Source organism: Branchiostoma belcheri, unplaced genomic scaffold, assembly GCF_001625305.1.
Source record: "Branchiostoma belcheri isolate BF01 breed outbred unplaced genomic scaffold, Haploidv18h27 scaffold121, whole genome shotgun sequence".
Taxonomy (NCBI): Eukaryota; Metazoa; Chordata; class Leptocardii; order Amphioxiformes; family Branchiostomatidae; genus Branchiostoma; species Branchiostoma belcheri.
This window is the reverse complement of record NW_017802614.1, coordinates 983265-999798: the sequence shown is the minus strand read 5'-3', so window position 1 is coordinate 999798 and position 16534 is coordinate 983265. Positions and strand designations below refer to the sequence as shown.

Sequence of the window (16534 nt, the reverse complement as noted above, 5' to 3'; positions counted from 1 at the left end):
TTTCTACATGAATTCTTCATGTATCTACATGATTCTTCAGGAATCTTTATGATTGTTCAGGTTTCTACATGATTCTACAGGTTTCTACATGATTCTTCATGTATCTACAGGTTTCTACATGATTCTACAAGTTTCTACATGATTCTACAAGTTTCTACATGATTCTTTATGAGTCTACATTAATCTACAGGTTTCTACATGATTCTTCGTGTATCTTCATGATTCTTCATGAATCTACATGATTCTACAGCTTTATACATGATTCTACACTTTTCTACATGATTGTTCATGTATCTACATGATTCTACAGGTTTCTACACGATTCTTCATGTATCTACATGATTCTACATGTTTCTACACGATTCTTCATGATTCTTCATGTATCAACATGATTCTACAGGTTTCTACATGATTCTACAGGTTTCTACATGATTCTTCATGATTCTACATGATTCTAGAGGTTTCTACATGATTCTACAGGTTTCTACATGATTCTTCATGTATCTACATGATTCTTCAGGAATCTTTATGATTGTTCAGGTTTTTACATGATTCTACAGGTTTCTACATGATTCTTCATGTATCTACAGGATTATTCATGAACCTACATGATTCTACAGCTTTCTACATTATTCTACCATATAAATTTGGAGATCTAACGAATTAATTTAATATATGGGAATAAATAATTTGAATTTATACTTAATGTACTAATTATCTATTCTATTAAAATTAACATATATAGTACACTTTACATGCTCCCGTTACCGCTTTTGTAGAGCTCTTTTGTAAGGAGGTTAGAAATAAATAGACCTGCTTAGTTTTTGTAGCTAAACTATTGTTGCGAAAGTAAGAAGGTGACATTTTCTGGAATCATGGAAGAAGACATCTTAGTCTCGTTTTTGTTCTAAGGAACAGTCCACAGAGGGACAAGTGTAATGTCCAGTGAAAGTAGTTGTGAAGGGCTTGGCCAGTGTCTTCAAGATGTGGCAGTGGAGGCCAGAGGTAAACAAAAAATATTTGTCTCTCTGTTTTTAAACACTAGCATGCAATTCAGAGCTACTTTTTTTAGTTGCGCTGCCACGTGCTAGCGATTGTACTTACTGATCAATCAATAAACAATTATTATTATAAAAAGTGAACTGGTATATTTATAATCTTCTACATCCATTTAGGGAAGAAATGATTGCTTACCACAAGGACGTTATTACAAAAAGCAGGGTTTGAATTCAAATGTATTTTTGATGCATTTATTAAAATAATATGTAACGTTATTAACTATGGAAATGCATAGAGGCGAGTCACAAATATGAAATGTTTGATAGTAAACTTTTCTGCATGATGTATGCGTTTATTCAGGTTTGACATGTTAAATGTCGGAAGTCTCATGAATGATAGCCTATCATTGATTTGCATTGCTGAGCCTGTATCTGTATCTGTAGCCTGACATGAGAAGATTGTACCAGTCTACATCATAGGCAAATGCTTTGTTTTCTGTGCTTCCCTGTTCTTATAGAACTGTACCTGGACCCTCACGTCCCCTATCTGGACCTGCCCCCCTCCCCGCTGGACTTCCACAGGTCCTGGGTGTCTCCCAACAAACCTGTCATCATCAGGACAGCCACCCAACACTGGCCGGCACTCAGCAAGTGGACACCACAGTACTTTCGGTCAGCTATAATCTAAATGATTAATGTAGTAAATAACGACCTAGAATGACAAATTCCCTTGGGTACAATCATATTTGAAGTATTATTTGCTGTAAGATTTGCTGTAAGATTCTAAAATGTGCCTTGTTTTTCTATGTCCAATTTCTTGCCATATATACTTCCATAGAGCATAATCTCAGCCATTTCACAATTCTACGTACATGTAATACCCAGGTTATACCTCCTTCATAATACATACATGTAGTTGGGCTGCTCTACATACAGCATGATTAGTGCCTTTTGCATAAAACACAATTTAACATACAGCATAGATTTGTAAAATTGATTATTATTAAAAGAATATGAACTGAAAATGTTGGCCCAAAAATATATCTTGTAAAATTTTAATGTTTGCTGAGACAAGTCCTGATTCTTAACATCTTCATCCTCAGACAAACCCTTGGACAGAAGGAAGTGACTGTAGCGGTCACCCCAAATGGTTACGCAGATGCAGTGTGTGATGGCAAGTTTGTCATGCCCGAAGAAAGGACTATGAAATTCTCCTCTTTTTTGGATATTATGGAAAGGAAAACACGGTCCAATGGAGTCTTTTATATCCAAAAACAAAACTCAAATTTCACAGAGGAGTTCAAAGAAATTATATCAGATGCAGATGTGGAGATTTTCTGGGCAACAGATGCTTTTGGTAAGCACAGTATTGATGTTTATGCCTGTATACATACACTTCTGGATTTGTGTGAAAGACACCTGACATTTTTTGTAGTACCAGTAACTACTGTAACTATGTGCATAACACAAAAAAGGCATTTCCCCCAAATGCAGGAAAACTACCTGATGCGGTGAACTTCTGGATGGGAGAGGAGGCTGCTGTTACCTCCATGCACAAGGACCACTATGAAAACCTGTACTGTGTCATATCAGGGCAGAAAACCTTCACCCTGCTCCCCCCCACAGACCTCCCATTTATCCCATATGGACTCTTCCAGCCCGCCAGATACCATGAAAATGCGGAGGGCACGTTTGACGTGATTGATGAAAAGGACGTAGATTTGGTACCGTGGATACCTGTGGACCCCCTTGACCCTGACCTGGACAGGTATCCAGAGTTTAGTCACGCCCACTCCTTCACCTGTACTGTAGAGGCAGGTGAGATGCTGTATCTGCCATCTCTGTGGTTCCATCACGTCCAGCAGTCGCAAGGATGTATCGCCGTCAACTTCTGGTACGACATGGAGTATGACATCAAGTACAACTACTTCAAGTTCATGGAAGCTGTTGTTGCCAGGAAAAATAGTGTTTTTAAAAAGGACAAATGATGAATGAAACTGCAACAACAATTTCTGTTGCCCGCTTACACGTCAAACGGTCAGAGAAGCCATCTGTCTGATTGAGAAAAGATTATAACTTTTAACCCAACATCTGCTTGGAGATTATCTATAATCACACCCTTTTCCAATCTGCATTACACTGTACATGTAGACATTTTTTCATGCATGTGGTCCAAGACCTCCTTTGAACTATAAGGAGTTTTAAAAAGAAATTTTAAAAGATGTTTGTGTTGTTGTCGGAAGAAGTCAGATGCTGTGATGCAGGGACATGTGATCCACATGTGTTGTGACTGATATTTACTTAGTCTCATAGCTTGATGACAAGGGTATGACATGAGAAACAAGTGTGAATTCTATGACGCTGATTCAGAGATGGACTGGTCCATTACAACAGTACATGATCTCAGATATTAGACAGCTCCATTGAATAGGTGATGCAATAAAGTTTCTCTAATATAAAATTACAATGTTACATTTTCTATCAACTGTGACATCAATGTGTTCCATGATATTCAGTTTGGTTGTCATTTATCTGGTCTATGGGTCAAGCTCTGAAGATACTAAACTCTAATCACTGTTGGTACACAGCCAGGTCAAGTCAAGTTTGATTTGGCTCACTTCTGAAGGAAAACAGCAAAGCCAAGTCAACTTCGCACTGACTGTTCTAGGAAATGTATGGGAATGAGACCGTCATAACCGGCACAAACAAATGGGCAGTTGTACTTTTGCATGAATGCATTCTGTATTTTATATGCAATCACCGGGATAATATTTATAATATCGTGTTTGTTTTGATCCATCCATCCACATGCGTCCACTTGAAACCGGGCCATGTTTACCAATGATGTCATTATGACGATTCGGCACCACGTGACCTGATCGCGCAACTTCCGGCAACAAACCATAAAGCCCCTGCGCGACTCCGCAGCGAGCTAAACCGTGAGACCTGGACCTGGAGAAGGCTGGCGGAATAAGACGCCTTAGGATATATCTTAGCATTATTTGACAGAAGCTGTGGCGTTGTATAGAAGTTGGCGATTTTTGTTTTATTCCCAGCGAGACAAACTCTAAAGCGGGCCTCCGTTCAGGTAGCTCAACGCCAAGGGCACCTAGGTAATTGGACCGGTGCACAGAAAGCGGTGATTTTGACAATTTTATAGCGGTCCTTTCTTCGAAGAAAAACAGAATTATGCCGTTCTTGGGCCAAGACTGGCGATCACCAGGCTGCGTATGGGTCCGGACATGCTCGGGCTGGGAGAGGCTGCTGAGGCAAGATCCTTCGCGGGAGTTCGGAGAAACCGAAAGGTAAGTAGACCGTTCGCGCGGTTTTGGATTTTCCTTCCCAGGTCGCCATTTTTCCGCTGCCCTTTCGACATCTTGTTTCACAAAACCGAGGAAGCGGGCATTTTTGGTTAGGTGTCTAGTGTACTTGACGTGTCATCGTTTAATATAAATATCAGCTGGAATAAATGGCTGACATTTTCGACTGATGAGGACCCGTCTATATATCGTAGTTGCGTCATCTCTCCCGTCCCCCTTTCGCGGCAACATCAGCTGTTCCATGTAAACAAACCGTGAGCGCTCAGCCACAAAACCAGCACAAACGTTAACGACGACCTTGGAGAGAACCAGAAAGAGATGTCTTCACGCACATTTATACTGTGGGTAGCTCCAGAAAACAGATAAGAAAATTTCTCTATGTGTCATTGCCATATGACGGTAAAGTTTGTTGATTGCGCAGTGTTTTGACCAGGCGATTGTTTTTGTGTTATGGTTGTGAGGGGATAGCACACAAAGGACCGTTAGGGGACGCCGTTTTATTTCAGACGACGTCACACCATCTGTTCTGGTGCCAAGGCTCGGGAGCGTTTACCAACTCAGGCACTGACGCATTTTGTATCTGCAATAGTCACATGATTTATGAAAATATTTTCATGTTGTTGACAGTGGGATTGTTTAATTTCTATTTTTCTTCGTTTTGGCATCAGACCTCCAAGGCGCTACCAATCATAAAGTCCTTGGAAAATACAAATACAATTATTACTTTCAGACAATTTCCAACATGAAAACCCCTTCATTTGAGGCAAAATGACATAAATTTTCTTCTTGTGTTGGATAACAGTGCAGCTATCAACAACGTATTTCAAGACTCTAATCTGTACATGTTAATTTCTTTTAGGTCTATTCCTTTCTGCTGATCAAGGTTGCTCATCAAGTTGACTTCAAAAATGAAATTACCTCAATTATGTCCAAGGGAATGTTATAGAACAATTTAATGTATTTTTCACCAGATTGTCAAAATCTGCTGTTGCTCCTTCGCTGACGAATATATAGTATTGTTGTTGACCCATTTTGTACATTGAACGGTGAAAGTTTTATTCACTTGTTTTATGTATTTATCTTTTCCTGTCCTTCCCGTCTCAGTTTCCACAGGATAGAAGAGCAGAACCAGAGGAACAATGAGAAGCATCAGGATGGGGAGACAGTGGACAACATGCCCACATGTGGGGCTCATTGTGGTCAGTACCAGACTCCTGTGTGTGCCTACAGACTAACCCAGACTAACCATGTCATCATGAGGTTGGCCAGTTTCCAAAAGATCGGCTATCAGAAGAAGGCTAATATATAGTTAGAGGGACTTGGTTGGTGAAACAGTTACCTTGTACCCAGATGGGTGTTTTGGACTTTTTTAAAGTCATGGCTACCATCCAATCATCCATGGTCCAGTGTACATAGGTGCATCTGAATTTTTTAAAAGAAAGTTATAATCAACCAACCATCCAAGGAGCATGCCTAAGTTACATACAAACAAATAAGTTTGGAGTGTATTCCTATTGTTTTTAGCCACATTCTACCTATTAAAAGACAGGAATATATCATTTTAGGGGGTTAGAAATTCCCAAGTTTCTAGCCCCCCCCCCCATAGGATAATACGTGTGTTTCTTCCACATACTGATTTTTGTTACCATATGTGGTAAAGGAAACGTTCACCTGCTTAATTGTGCCCTATTGTAATGTGGTAGTTGTTCTAAATTTATGCCTGACAACTTTTGTTTCAAATTGTTATACATACGTCTTTCTGCTACCATATATGGTAAGAGAAACTTTCACCTGCCCCATTCAAATAGTCTCACCTGGCTAATGACCATATATGGAAGTCAGGTTCTTTGTGTAAAAACCGAAAGGGGCGAGCAGGTCACAACCGGGAATCGAACCCGAGTTGTCCGCTTGGCGGTCACCAACGCTAACCATTACACTAAAAGGTCGCACGACCATTTAGCATGGTCAGTTAGCACTGTTACACTACTCCCCCTTTTCTTTCAAGATTCGTCCTCGAATCTTCCGAGTCCGACATCCCTGGAGCTGCCACACTTATCCTCAGTGCCAGTACTCACAGGGCCGGCATGGGAACCACTGTAAAAACCGAAAGGGGTGAGCAGGTCACAACCGGGAATCGAACCCGAGTTGTCCGCTTGGCGGTCACCAACGCTAACCATTACACTAAAAGGTCGCACGACCATTTAGCATGGTCAGTTAGCACTGTTACATTTGTTCACTAGGCCTAAGGTCTCGCGTGCTTGAGTGAATAGATGTGTCTATAATAGTAGAGATTCCTGTAATAGGTTTGGCCTGTATATGAGATCACTCCCCTTTTAAAATGACTCAAAAGGCAACAGACAAATGGTCAGTTTTAGTATTTTACCTTGCGATCAAAATAAAGATCTGATAACGTTCCTTTTGTTATGGCTATCTTGAGGTAGTTTGGTGACTGTAGCATTTTGACACCTTTATATTGTATTGTTTGGTTATATTCTATGAAGACAACTGATTTACCCTTCTTTTATACTGCTTGGACAGATTTATTATTCATGGTTTATTTAAATATGTATTATTATCACAGTTGAGGTTTGCAAGTCAACATTCTTCTGAGTACTCTGCCATGGTTTTCATCAGGAATTTTTTTTTCTGATCATCTATCCTTGGCATACCAAATAAGTTGCTTTCGCTAGAACCAACAAAAGAATTACTTTCCAATTTCCTTTGCAACAAGAGAGATCATTACTTTCATAAATACGACGACACAAAAAATTGTGTCATTATTGTGGGACACTCTCCTAAACATGTACATGTACAACCAAATATGGGCCAAGGGTCAGACATATCTAGATCCACCTGTTGCCTCTAACGCAATCTTGCACTTTGCAACATATTCTCTCTTGGTTCACTCTCACTTGGTTCTCACTGTGTTCACTCTTCCTTGCCTGCTTTATTTGTGTGCACTCTTGTTCATTCTGTGAATTGACACATTTTAACCAAAAGTTTCATTTCCCAGTATTGAATGATCAGTTAAATTCCACATAACAGAATAATCTGCCCAGAGGTCTGGTTCCAAGCTGCATTACCATATATGGGGAGGCAAGGTTGTCCCAGAAAATTTCAACAAATCCTCCAAAGTCTTATCTGATCATTGTATTCTCAGGGGAGGTGTGGAAGTTAGGAAACTGGAAGCATGGAATTCTGTTGTGATCATGGGTTATGTTTCATTCTCCCATTTTGTTTGACGTTCCACATATTCTTCAACAGTTGATTTACTTTTAAACTTATATTTTCAATTTATTAAATATGCCCTTTGGGAGCCCCTTTGTCCCCATGTTACCTGTGTGATGCCCTTATTTGGACAGTTGGTGTGAGGTCCCAATTACTGGTATCATTCAGCTACCTGTTGATAAGCTTCAAGATTCTGCTCATTATGTTCAAATGCCCTTATATGGTCATTGGCTGTCCCTTTATCCATGTGACACCTGTGATGCCCTTATATGGGCATAGCCCCCATGACACCTGTTACCCAGGGGGCTTGTGAAGCCCTGCCCACCTGTCATCAGCAACTTCTGGGACTTGAAGCCTCATGCCCATATAAGGACAGAGGCCACTCTCCAGCTGCCGACCCTTTAATTTCTGGAGCTTTCTTGGATTAATGAAGTCCTTTCACCTGTCAGCAGCATTCCTGACTTCCCTAAGGTTTTTGAAAGTCTATGACTTATACAAGGACATCCCTGGCAATTTGATCTCAGTCTGACAGGATTGAACAAGTCAGGAATAACTGTCTTGGTCTCCCAGCTCACCCTTGTTTGTTGTACCTCTAACACAGCAGAACCAGAAGAGAGAAAAATTTTGGATGGAGTGTCCAAACTGCTGGAAGCAGCAGAAGGTAAACACAGTGAACCTGTAAAGCTATAGAGTTTACCTGAGTACATGTACAAATTTTACTTCAATAGATATCAAATACACATATCAAACCTTCTTCAGGGTAGATGCCATCTATAGTAAATATGTCATGTAGTAGCAGATTGTCATTGATATACTGTAAATCACTTGATAATTGCAGAAGCAAAATTTTGCTGTCTGAGAAAAATGGACATGTTTGCGGAACTACTAGAATATGGTCGCAATGGTGGCAGGTGCAAAAGAAATTAGCAAATTATTTGTTCACGGCAATTATAAATTCACAGAATAGAAGTGACTGTGAAAACCCTGAATATAAAAGTACCGCAAAAAAAGGCGCAAATATAAAGTGACTTACAGTACCTGACAGCTGTGCATGTACCTGCTTTGCACTGTTATGCTCTGAAACTTGACTGCCATCTACTTAACAAACTGCATGAAAACTCCACTGCCGTTCTTGGCTACTAACCCTGCAGCTTGTCTAACCCGCCATGTTGCTTGCACACAGACCAGCCCGGGGATGGGGACCTGTTGGAAGGGGAGGTCTCCAAGTTACTGGAAGAGACTGGAGGTAACAAACTGACCGCCATCATCCTTATCATTCTGCACATCCTGCACTCAAGTGGCTTCTCTTTTCTTGTAGAAATTAAAAATATTCCTTATCTTTTTTTTGGTCCTGTTTTTTTTATTTACTACTTACTACTTTGTTCACCGCAAAACAAGGCTCATGGGGACCACTCAGATCTCAGGTGTTTGTTGACCTTAGACTTGAAAAGTTTAAGGTTATACTCATATGAAAGATGATTTATCATAGCATCATTTTTGATCCCCAATTTTTTTACACAACAATGAGAGAAGGGAAATAATGCGTGATGTGCATCGCAACGTTTAAAAGTTATATCAAAGGACTATTTCAGTATAAATAGAGGTGGAATATGCAGATGAAGGTAAAAGGAACTGGACAAAATTTTCCTCTGTCCTTTCACTGTAATGGCCCTGACAGGTGACTGAACCTTGAGGAGAAACTCTTTCCTTGCGTTGGCCAGTTCTTGTTTGATGTTGATCGCGCTGCAAACTAATCTCTCCATCGGGTAAGCACAGTTTACAGTAGGGAGGTGCGGTAGGTCAGGCAGGGCAGGGCTTGTGTAGAACTGGGACGTCTGTATAGGAAACTTTCCACAAACTTTGAGCAAATGTTCACATCTGGCTGCAGGGTGACATCATTCCTGTTGTTTCACAAGAGCGCTCTAAAGTCTCACTACTATGATTTTCTGTTACCAGTAAATCACATCCAACATGTAAGTTTACTCTCTTGACAAAATCCCAGCAAACACAGCAGCTTTATTTTCATACATACTGTATATCAAATGGTCTTCCCAACCTTTATCACTTAATGTGATAAATTGAATATACATGTATCTTTTAAACTGCACTGTTACATGTACATGTGTATATCAATAATGTTGGCTCCTGAGGGAGAAGTATTATTCTTGAATATGAACTTGAAATGTAGGATATCAATAAATCATTGCTATGTGGTACACAGAGTTAAGAGCTGTCCTTGATACCTCAGTTTGTAAGTCAATGTCAAGGAATGCTGTAAACGTTTGGCCTTAGGAATCAAGTGTTCAACATGAGATGGCTGTTCCATTTGGAACATACATGTATAGAAGGGGGGGGGGTGAGAAAAAAAACAGTCTGAGTAATAAAAGTCAACAAAAAGGTAAATTTGCAATACAAGAAAATGCTTGGAGTTCATGTTAGAAAGATACTAATTAGAGCAATTCTATAGTAAAGGTTCATCAATTACAAGTTATGGTTATCTTGACTGCATGTAGGAAGACCATTTGAGCATGATCATGAGCAAACACTGTTTTCATCATCTGTTGTTTTCCTTGTCGTGTGTTGTCTGGATTTCTATCATTGGCCTCTGAGATAAATTTAGCAATGAGTACCAGCTTTAGGCAGGTACTGCCAGTGGATGGAATGTTCCAATTCATAGGAAGTGGGGGGGGAACGTTCATTCAGCATTATAGTAATAGCTCATCTCATGATTAAGATCAATATACTAATATTGTTACTGACAACTTTGTAGCAGCATTTACTTATCACAAGAATTGGACAACCTAAACTATTATATATTTAGCTCAGAGGTCAAAAATTTTCTTGAGAAGTCAGATGTGGACTAGTCTACCAGGTGGGGCCAGGAAAAGTGCTGAATCGCGTGACCCTTTGCTTACATGTTGAAGGAGAGCCACAACTTGGCTAGATCACAACTTGGCAAAACTATGGTAAATCTTGAATGGCACCATCTCAAAAGAATTTTGGAGAGAGAGACAGATAAAAAGAAAAAGGTCAGAGCAGACTAGGAAATTTGTGTGACATGTCAATAGGCAATTAAATTGTTGTCAAAATGTACCTTGTCTGTGCAAAAAGATGAGGAAACCTTACAACTGTCAACCACTTCCAAATGTTTATTTTTGTCATCTGATCCAGTGACTGGTTCTCTTGGCAGGTTGATGTAATGTGATACATTTAAAGATCACATGATGGAATTGGACATGACTAGTAAAGCTTGACTTGTCACTTGGCAATTTTTCAACAGCCTTCTAAGAGGCATAGATCAAATAGTGAGCAGTGTTTAGTGGTGACTGCAATGTTGTGACATTATCACCAGGTTATTAAATCTCTTGGATGGTTTCCATTTCAGTGGCGCATTTGCCAGACAAGTGGTCCTTAGCTAGGGTACCACCCTCATGAGTTAACTTTTGCTCCCTAGTTTGAGATAGAGTGGCCATAAACTAACAAGAATGGTACCAAGGATGGAGGACAGATCTACTGCTATCTTTAAAGAGAGTAATTATAGACTTAACAATTTATTGACAGTGAAGTGCTTCATAATATTTGATGTTGTCATTCATTCTCATGTAATTGCCAATTAGAATGTGTTCTAGATATGAAGGAGGAAGTACTTATGGATCATATTCATATGTAAGAGGAAACGTTTTAAAACAAGTCCCAATCTGTGATGTACCACTATTGCAAATCATATCTAAATATCCGATCTTCTTGCCTGGCCTGTTTACCACTTAACTCTAGTTTGTGTATGTGAGGTATGTTGTTTACTGCATTTTTGTGACTCAAAGATGCAAAAGCAGTGTGCAATAAGACTGGCACATATCCAGGAAATTTTTCCACTGCAGTCACATGTTTCTCATGCACTTGTTGGCAAATCTTCCTTCTTGGGTTACGATGAGCCAAGAGAACTCTCCTCTCTCTCTCTAATGTCATAGGGAGGACTGGAAGGGTTTTGATGATGCCTTTACAGTTTCCATTTCCATTTCCCTTCTCATTATCATTACAGTTCTGATGACATCATAGTCACTGCCCCATACGTCAACGATGTTGTCTTGTTTTGTTATGAAAACAGTAATTTTTCATGAGAACAAAGTATGTATTTCTACATAGCTCATGATATCTGACAACTTAGGCATGATTTTCATCACCATTTTTTATGTTGGCTGCCACAAACTTAGACAAATATAGAAACATTTTGCTTCTCATGTATTCATTAGACTCTATTTGTACATACCAGTTTTGAACACTCACTTTCACCTGAGTGGAGTGAGGGAATGCAGTGAAGTGCCTTTCCAATGACACAGCATTGGGACCTGTTGTAGACATAAACCCCAAAGGTAATGATCCTAACTACAAGGCCACCTTGTTCACTGACTTGGTCTGTCTGTGTTACAGAGAGCACACTGGGAGAGTGTTACCACTGGGTGTACTACAGTAGGGACAGCACTCGAGAGGTGAGGCAAAATTTCTCATATCTAAGATCATATGGAAAACCTTGCCACTTGTCAGCCGGAATGAATGGAAGGCATTTCAGCACCTTTTGTAGAAAACTTTCATCTTGACTAGTATGGTTCCTGGAGAAATATTTCTATTTTGTATGCAGTAATCATCTTCAGACACTGCCAAATTCTTTGAATTAACATGCTAAGGTGTGATGTGATATTAGTATTGATATGCAGAATATATAACTACTAAGTAGGATCCCTGGGGGTCATTATGATCCATTAACTGGCATGGACTTTTTCATAAAATGTCAACTTTGTAAGCTGTAAAGGCCTACACAAATTTGTCCAAAGTGCAAAATCTAGTCCAAAATTACTCCGGAGGGTATTCTATGTATTACTAAATAAGAAATGTGTTCTTCTACTAGAGTGTATAAAATAGCATGTTTGTCATGTTGTCTGACACTAGTTCTTGACACTGCTCTTCTGCAGTGCCATGGGTATCTGACCCTCGGTGAAGCTGTCAGAAAGCTGGATTTCAGCAATGCAGTAGAAGACACAAAAAGGTTCAGATATGTTTGTAGGGTAAGTAACTTTCAGTTCTCTTTTCTTAGTGGCGAATTAATACATGTTCGTAATGTGTTGGTTGATGCTGACATTACTAGTATACTGATGAGGTGCTGATGTCATTCTTTTTCATGCAGCTGCTCCACCTACTGCTTGGTGAGAAAATGACAGAGCTGGCTGGTAGTGCCCAGAAAAACCTCTTCAGCATTCTGGAAAAGATCGTCAACAGAGGTAGGAGTCAGTACCCATCCACTTGTTAAAATTGCAAAAACAGCAGAGGTTGTATTTTGTATTCAGCTCAGTTTTAGAAAACAATGCAAGAATGAAAAATCTTTCATAATCTAAAAATTCTGACTGTATCTAATTTGAGAAAAATAACAGTATGTCTCAAATGAAATTGAAGATCAAAATTTGAGGACAACAAAGTCTGATAAAGAAGGGGAAAAACATGTAATGTTTGTCCTGTATTAATCCTTATGGGTATGTAGGCCATTGCGATTGTATGACAATTTCATAATGTACCTCTCGCTCGATCCTTTTCCAGTCATTGAGTCCCAGACAGACATTGGTCCGATCCACGAGCTGCTGACCATGGCAGCCAAGTCGCTGTGGGAGGAGCGCTGGCACCACATCGGCTACAGTAAGACACTGTGGATCCAGCGCATGGAGGCTCTGCTCAGGATGAAGGGCAATCTCAACAACATCAGGATCAAGGAGGTGAGGAGAAGGAACACTGAGGTTGTTCAGGAACACAATCATATTCCTGTCTGGTAATTGCTTGGGCAACTTGGGATGGGTTTTTTTTGCGGTAAACGTCAGACCTCAAGAGGTTGCGGTACCTCAAAAGTTGCAAAAATTACTGTGACTCCCATTGTTTTAATCTAATGATGTATTGATGATGATGGCATGTTTATTTGCAACATGTGCACCAATATACAAAGTATACAGCCTTACCTGACTGAGTATGAGACAAAGAGTATTTCTTAAAATTCATTACAATTCGTCAAAATTCAATAACTATATACTGAAAGGTAAGATACTTCAATCTGGACGTATTGTACTGCCCCCTTTCTTGAAATACAGCTTTGGAACATGAATAATTGTAGGTACTTGTTCTTACATGTCTACACTATTGAATAGATAATGCTAATCACTCTGACATTTTTTTGTCTGCAGAGAAGTGATGATGGGAAGATGGTCCTGACTGACCTGCCCAATGAGGTCATCCGTGAGATTCTCCACAGGGTTGCAGACCACAGGGACATCTTCAGCCTCGCCGCGTCCAACCGCGGCATGTCGGAGTTTGGCAGGGACTGGAGGATGTGGAAGAATCTCTGCGAGTACCACTTCACCGAAGACCAGGTAGGAAATTACTGTATTGTAAAGGCTTGATTATGCAAAAATCCTGTTCTTACAAAAGGCTACAGAAACAAGAAGACTCTAAAAGACTCTGCTGTTTTGTGTTGTTTGTAGATTGGTGCGTGTCAACAGTTTACAACTGAATCAACCACACCAAAGAGCAAAGGAGAAGTGTAGAACAAAGATGTGCATGTACAAAGCCTGCTATGAAGATTTGTGTGATTACCAGAACTGCACTAAGACTACAGTGTACAGCAATTAATCACATTACAAAAACAACTTTTGTAAGATTATACTTCTTACGTAATAGAGATTAAACCAAGTTGCCATGTTGTAAGCTGGTCAAAATGTTACTTTTGCTTCTTTTTCAGATTAAGACATTTCTGAAGGAGGACAAGGAAGACAAAGATGTACCATGGCAGGAAATCTACCTCAGGTGTTACAGGTGAGGTTTGTGTGTATGCACCGGGTATGTGTGTTTCTTTGTTTGTTTGTTTGTGTTACTGGGTATATGCTTTGCTTTACTCTTCGTTTATAAATAATAGTGACACCATCTTGGTCACAAAGAGTTTTAACAAATGACAAGACTTGGCCTGTGAAGAAGTACATCAATTATGACTGTGCTCTAAAGTTAAGGCCTTAAATGTATTTAAAGTTCTGACCAGTACTTGTTATTATGTATCTACAGGAGGTTTGGTCCACGAGAAGTGTTCACAGACATGCTGCAGCTCTGCTGTTCCTGTAAGGTTCTCTTCTGGAAGGTACGAGCTCACACCTGACGTGCTGTTCATTTGGTTTAGTCCATTTCATGCCAAATGGCACACAAAGCAGTGTGATGAACTGATAACATTTTGTTACAGTTGCGACAGAATTTTTGTCTTGTTGTACAGATCTTAGTATGGAAATCTGTAGAAAAATTGGTGGAAAAATGCAGTTGTGTGTTTCTTTCTGTCACAGGACACAGGACACCCATGTTTGGACCCAGCGAATGCTGTCAGCCTCCCCATCACTCCTAAGGACTTCCTCAAACTCTTTGAGATGTGAGTTGCAGATGGAAGACTTGTCACCTGAAACCACATTCTAAACAAAAGACATTTTTTAAGGCTGTAGTACTTTTACTAAATTAGCCTTTCATGTGGAAAGTGGCTTGTGACATTTTGAATACAAGCAAAAACAACAGTTACATTATTAGTACATGTATATGTGTAAAAGATATTTCCTACTAAAAATGTGTTCGTGTACATATTGTGAAAATGGTGTAGTCTACTAAAACACATGTATAGCTCAGCTCAGCAATGCTGGTCATATGGATAAAAACGGTAACATTATCATTTATAAAAACATACCTGTACGTTAGAATCTACCAAGCTTTACAGCATGAATTCAAAGAAATCATGACTGTGACAAAATAATGCCTGGCTGGTCAAAGGGACAAAGTCCTGGATATCTAGTTGGTCAGCTATAGATCAAAGGCAAATGTACATACCCAGTAACTCTTACGTACACATTTATATACGTTAACCATCTTTTCTTTTCACATGAAGTGGGTAACATATAATTACTTTGGTTATTTTTGTAAGCTACATGTACAAGGTATGTGTTGGCAAATTGTCTTTTTTTTTCCTTATATTACTGATGTTAGAAATCAGTTACTTTTGATATTGATATAATCAAACCAATAGTTGATGTTTGAAAATACAATCATGCATGAAATACAATCAATCAACTTAACATTCTATCTTGACTATCTTCTATCTTGACTACTAGTATCTTCTATTACTGTCTTAGCATTTATCAATTAATATCACTAAAATAGAAAGTTTACTTTTTTGGGACAGTTTAAACTTGGAGCTTATGTTATGTTTTGAAAAGACTTTTCCTGTAATATTATCTATATTTACATATGACACAGGATTAGGATGATACACACCTTTTGTGGTACATATTCAATGATACATGTACTGTATTAGACAAGTGACTATATTCCAAATGCAAACTTGTACAGATGCTATTCTTTGTATATGTAGTAAAGATATACACACATATGTTATAGTCATGTACCTGTAGATCAACATTTTGTAAAATATTTGAAATATATAATCTATGTATATCACTATGAGAAATATATATATCGTACCCTACCACAGTATTGTAGAGTCAATTCCGCGTCACCGAGTGGGTTGTTATTGTCATTATTTAGAAATGTTTTGAATTCTTTGTAATTGTTTGTCTAAGAAATTTCATAATTTGGAAATATTTTGAACATCTTGTCAATATTCTAAATAATTCCCTGGTTTTCTAAAATGTTTGAAATATTCCTGATGTGGATTATGACATTTCCAATAGTTTCTAAATATTTCTAACAGCACTCTACCATTTTTTACCATTATTTCGAATTATTTCTAACATTTTGTAAATAGGTCAGTGGGATGGGAAGGAAGTAATTCACACATCCCTGTGAAGTACATGGTAGACTGCCTGGGCGTCAGGCATTGATGCCTTACAACAAAAGAGCCACCAGTGTCCAGCAGTGAAATCTAAAAATATACAGAGGAAGACAGAAGAGTAGGATTAGCACCTACTTTTA

The 16534-nt window shown here is 39.0% G+C and overlaps 2 protein-coding genes across 4 annotated transcripts; both read left to right on the top strand.

The window, feature by feature from the left end:
* The first annotated feature begins 769 nt into the window (after positions 1-769).
* On the top strand, positions 770-3306 carry LOC109463087 (jmjC domain-containing protein 7-like). The gene is made up of 4 exons (XM_019759799.1): positions 770-1005; positions 1517-1670; positions 2102-2355; positions 2493-3306. Exons 1-4 carry the CDS (start codon positions 939-941, stop codon positions 2984-2986), a joined length of 969 nt encoding a protein of 322 aa, XP_019615358.1. The 5' UTR covers positions 770-938; the 3' UTR covers positions 2987-3306.
* Positions 3307-3839: 533 nt separating this feature from the next.
* On the top strand, positions 3840-16095 carry LOC109463076 (F-box only protein 32-like). Of its 3 annotated transcripts, none has more exons than XM_019759786.1 (12): positions 3840-4303; positions 5423-5517; positions 8151-8207; positions 8730-8792; positions 11975-12033; positions 12514-12606; positions 12726-12819; positions 13133-13305; positions 13765-13950; positions 14319-14392; positions 14636-14708; positions 14905-16095. In XM_019759786.1, exons 1-12 carry the CDS (start codon positions 4188-4190, stop codon positions 14989-14991), a joined length of 1170 nt encoding a protein of 389 aa, XP_019615345.1. In that variant the 5' UTR covers positions 3840-4187; the 3' UTR covers positions 14992-16095. The 3 variants fall into 3 exon arrangements, with proteins under 3 accessions (XP_019615345.1, XP_019615344.1, XP_019615346.1); XM_019759785.1 differs by having other exon boundaries at positions 8148-8207; XM_019759787.1 differs by lacking the exons at positions 8151-8207; positions 8730-8792 and having other exon boundaries at positions 3862-4303.
* The last annotated feature ends 439 nt before the right edge of the window (positions 16096-16534 follow it).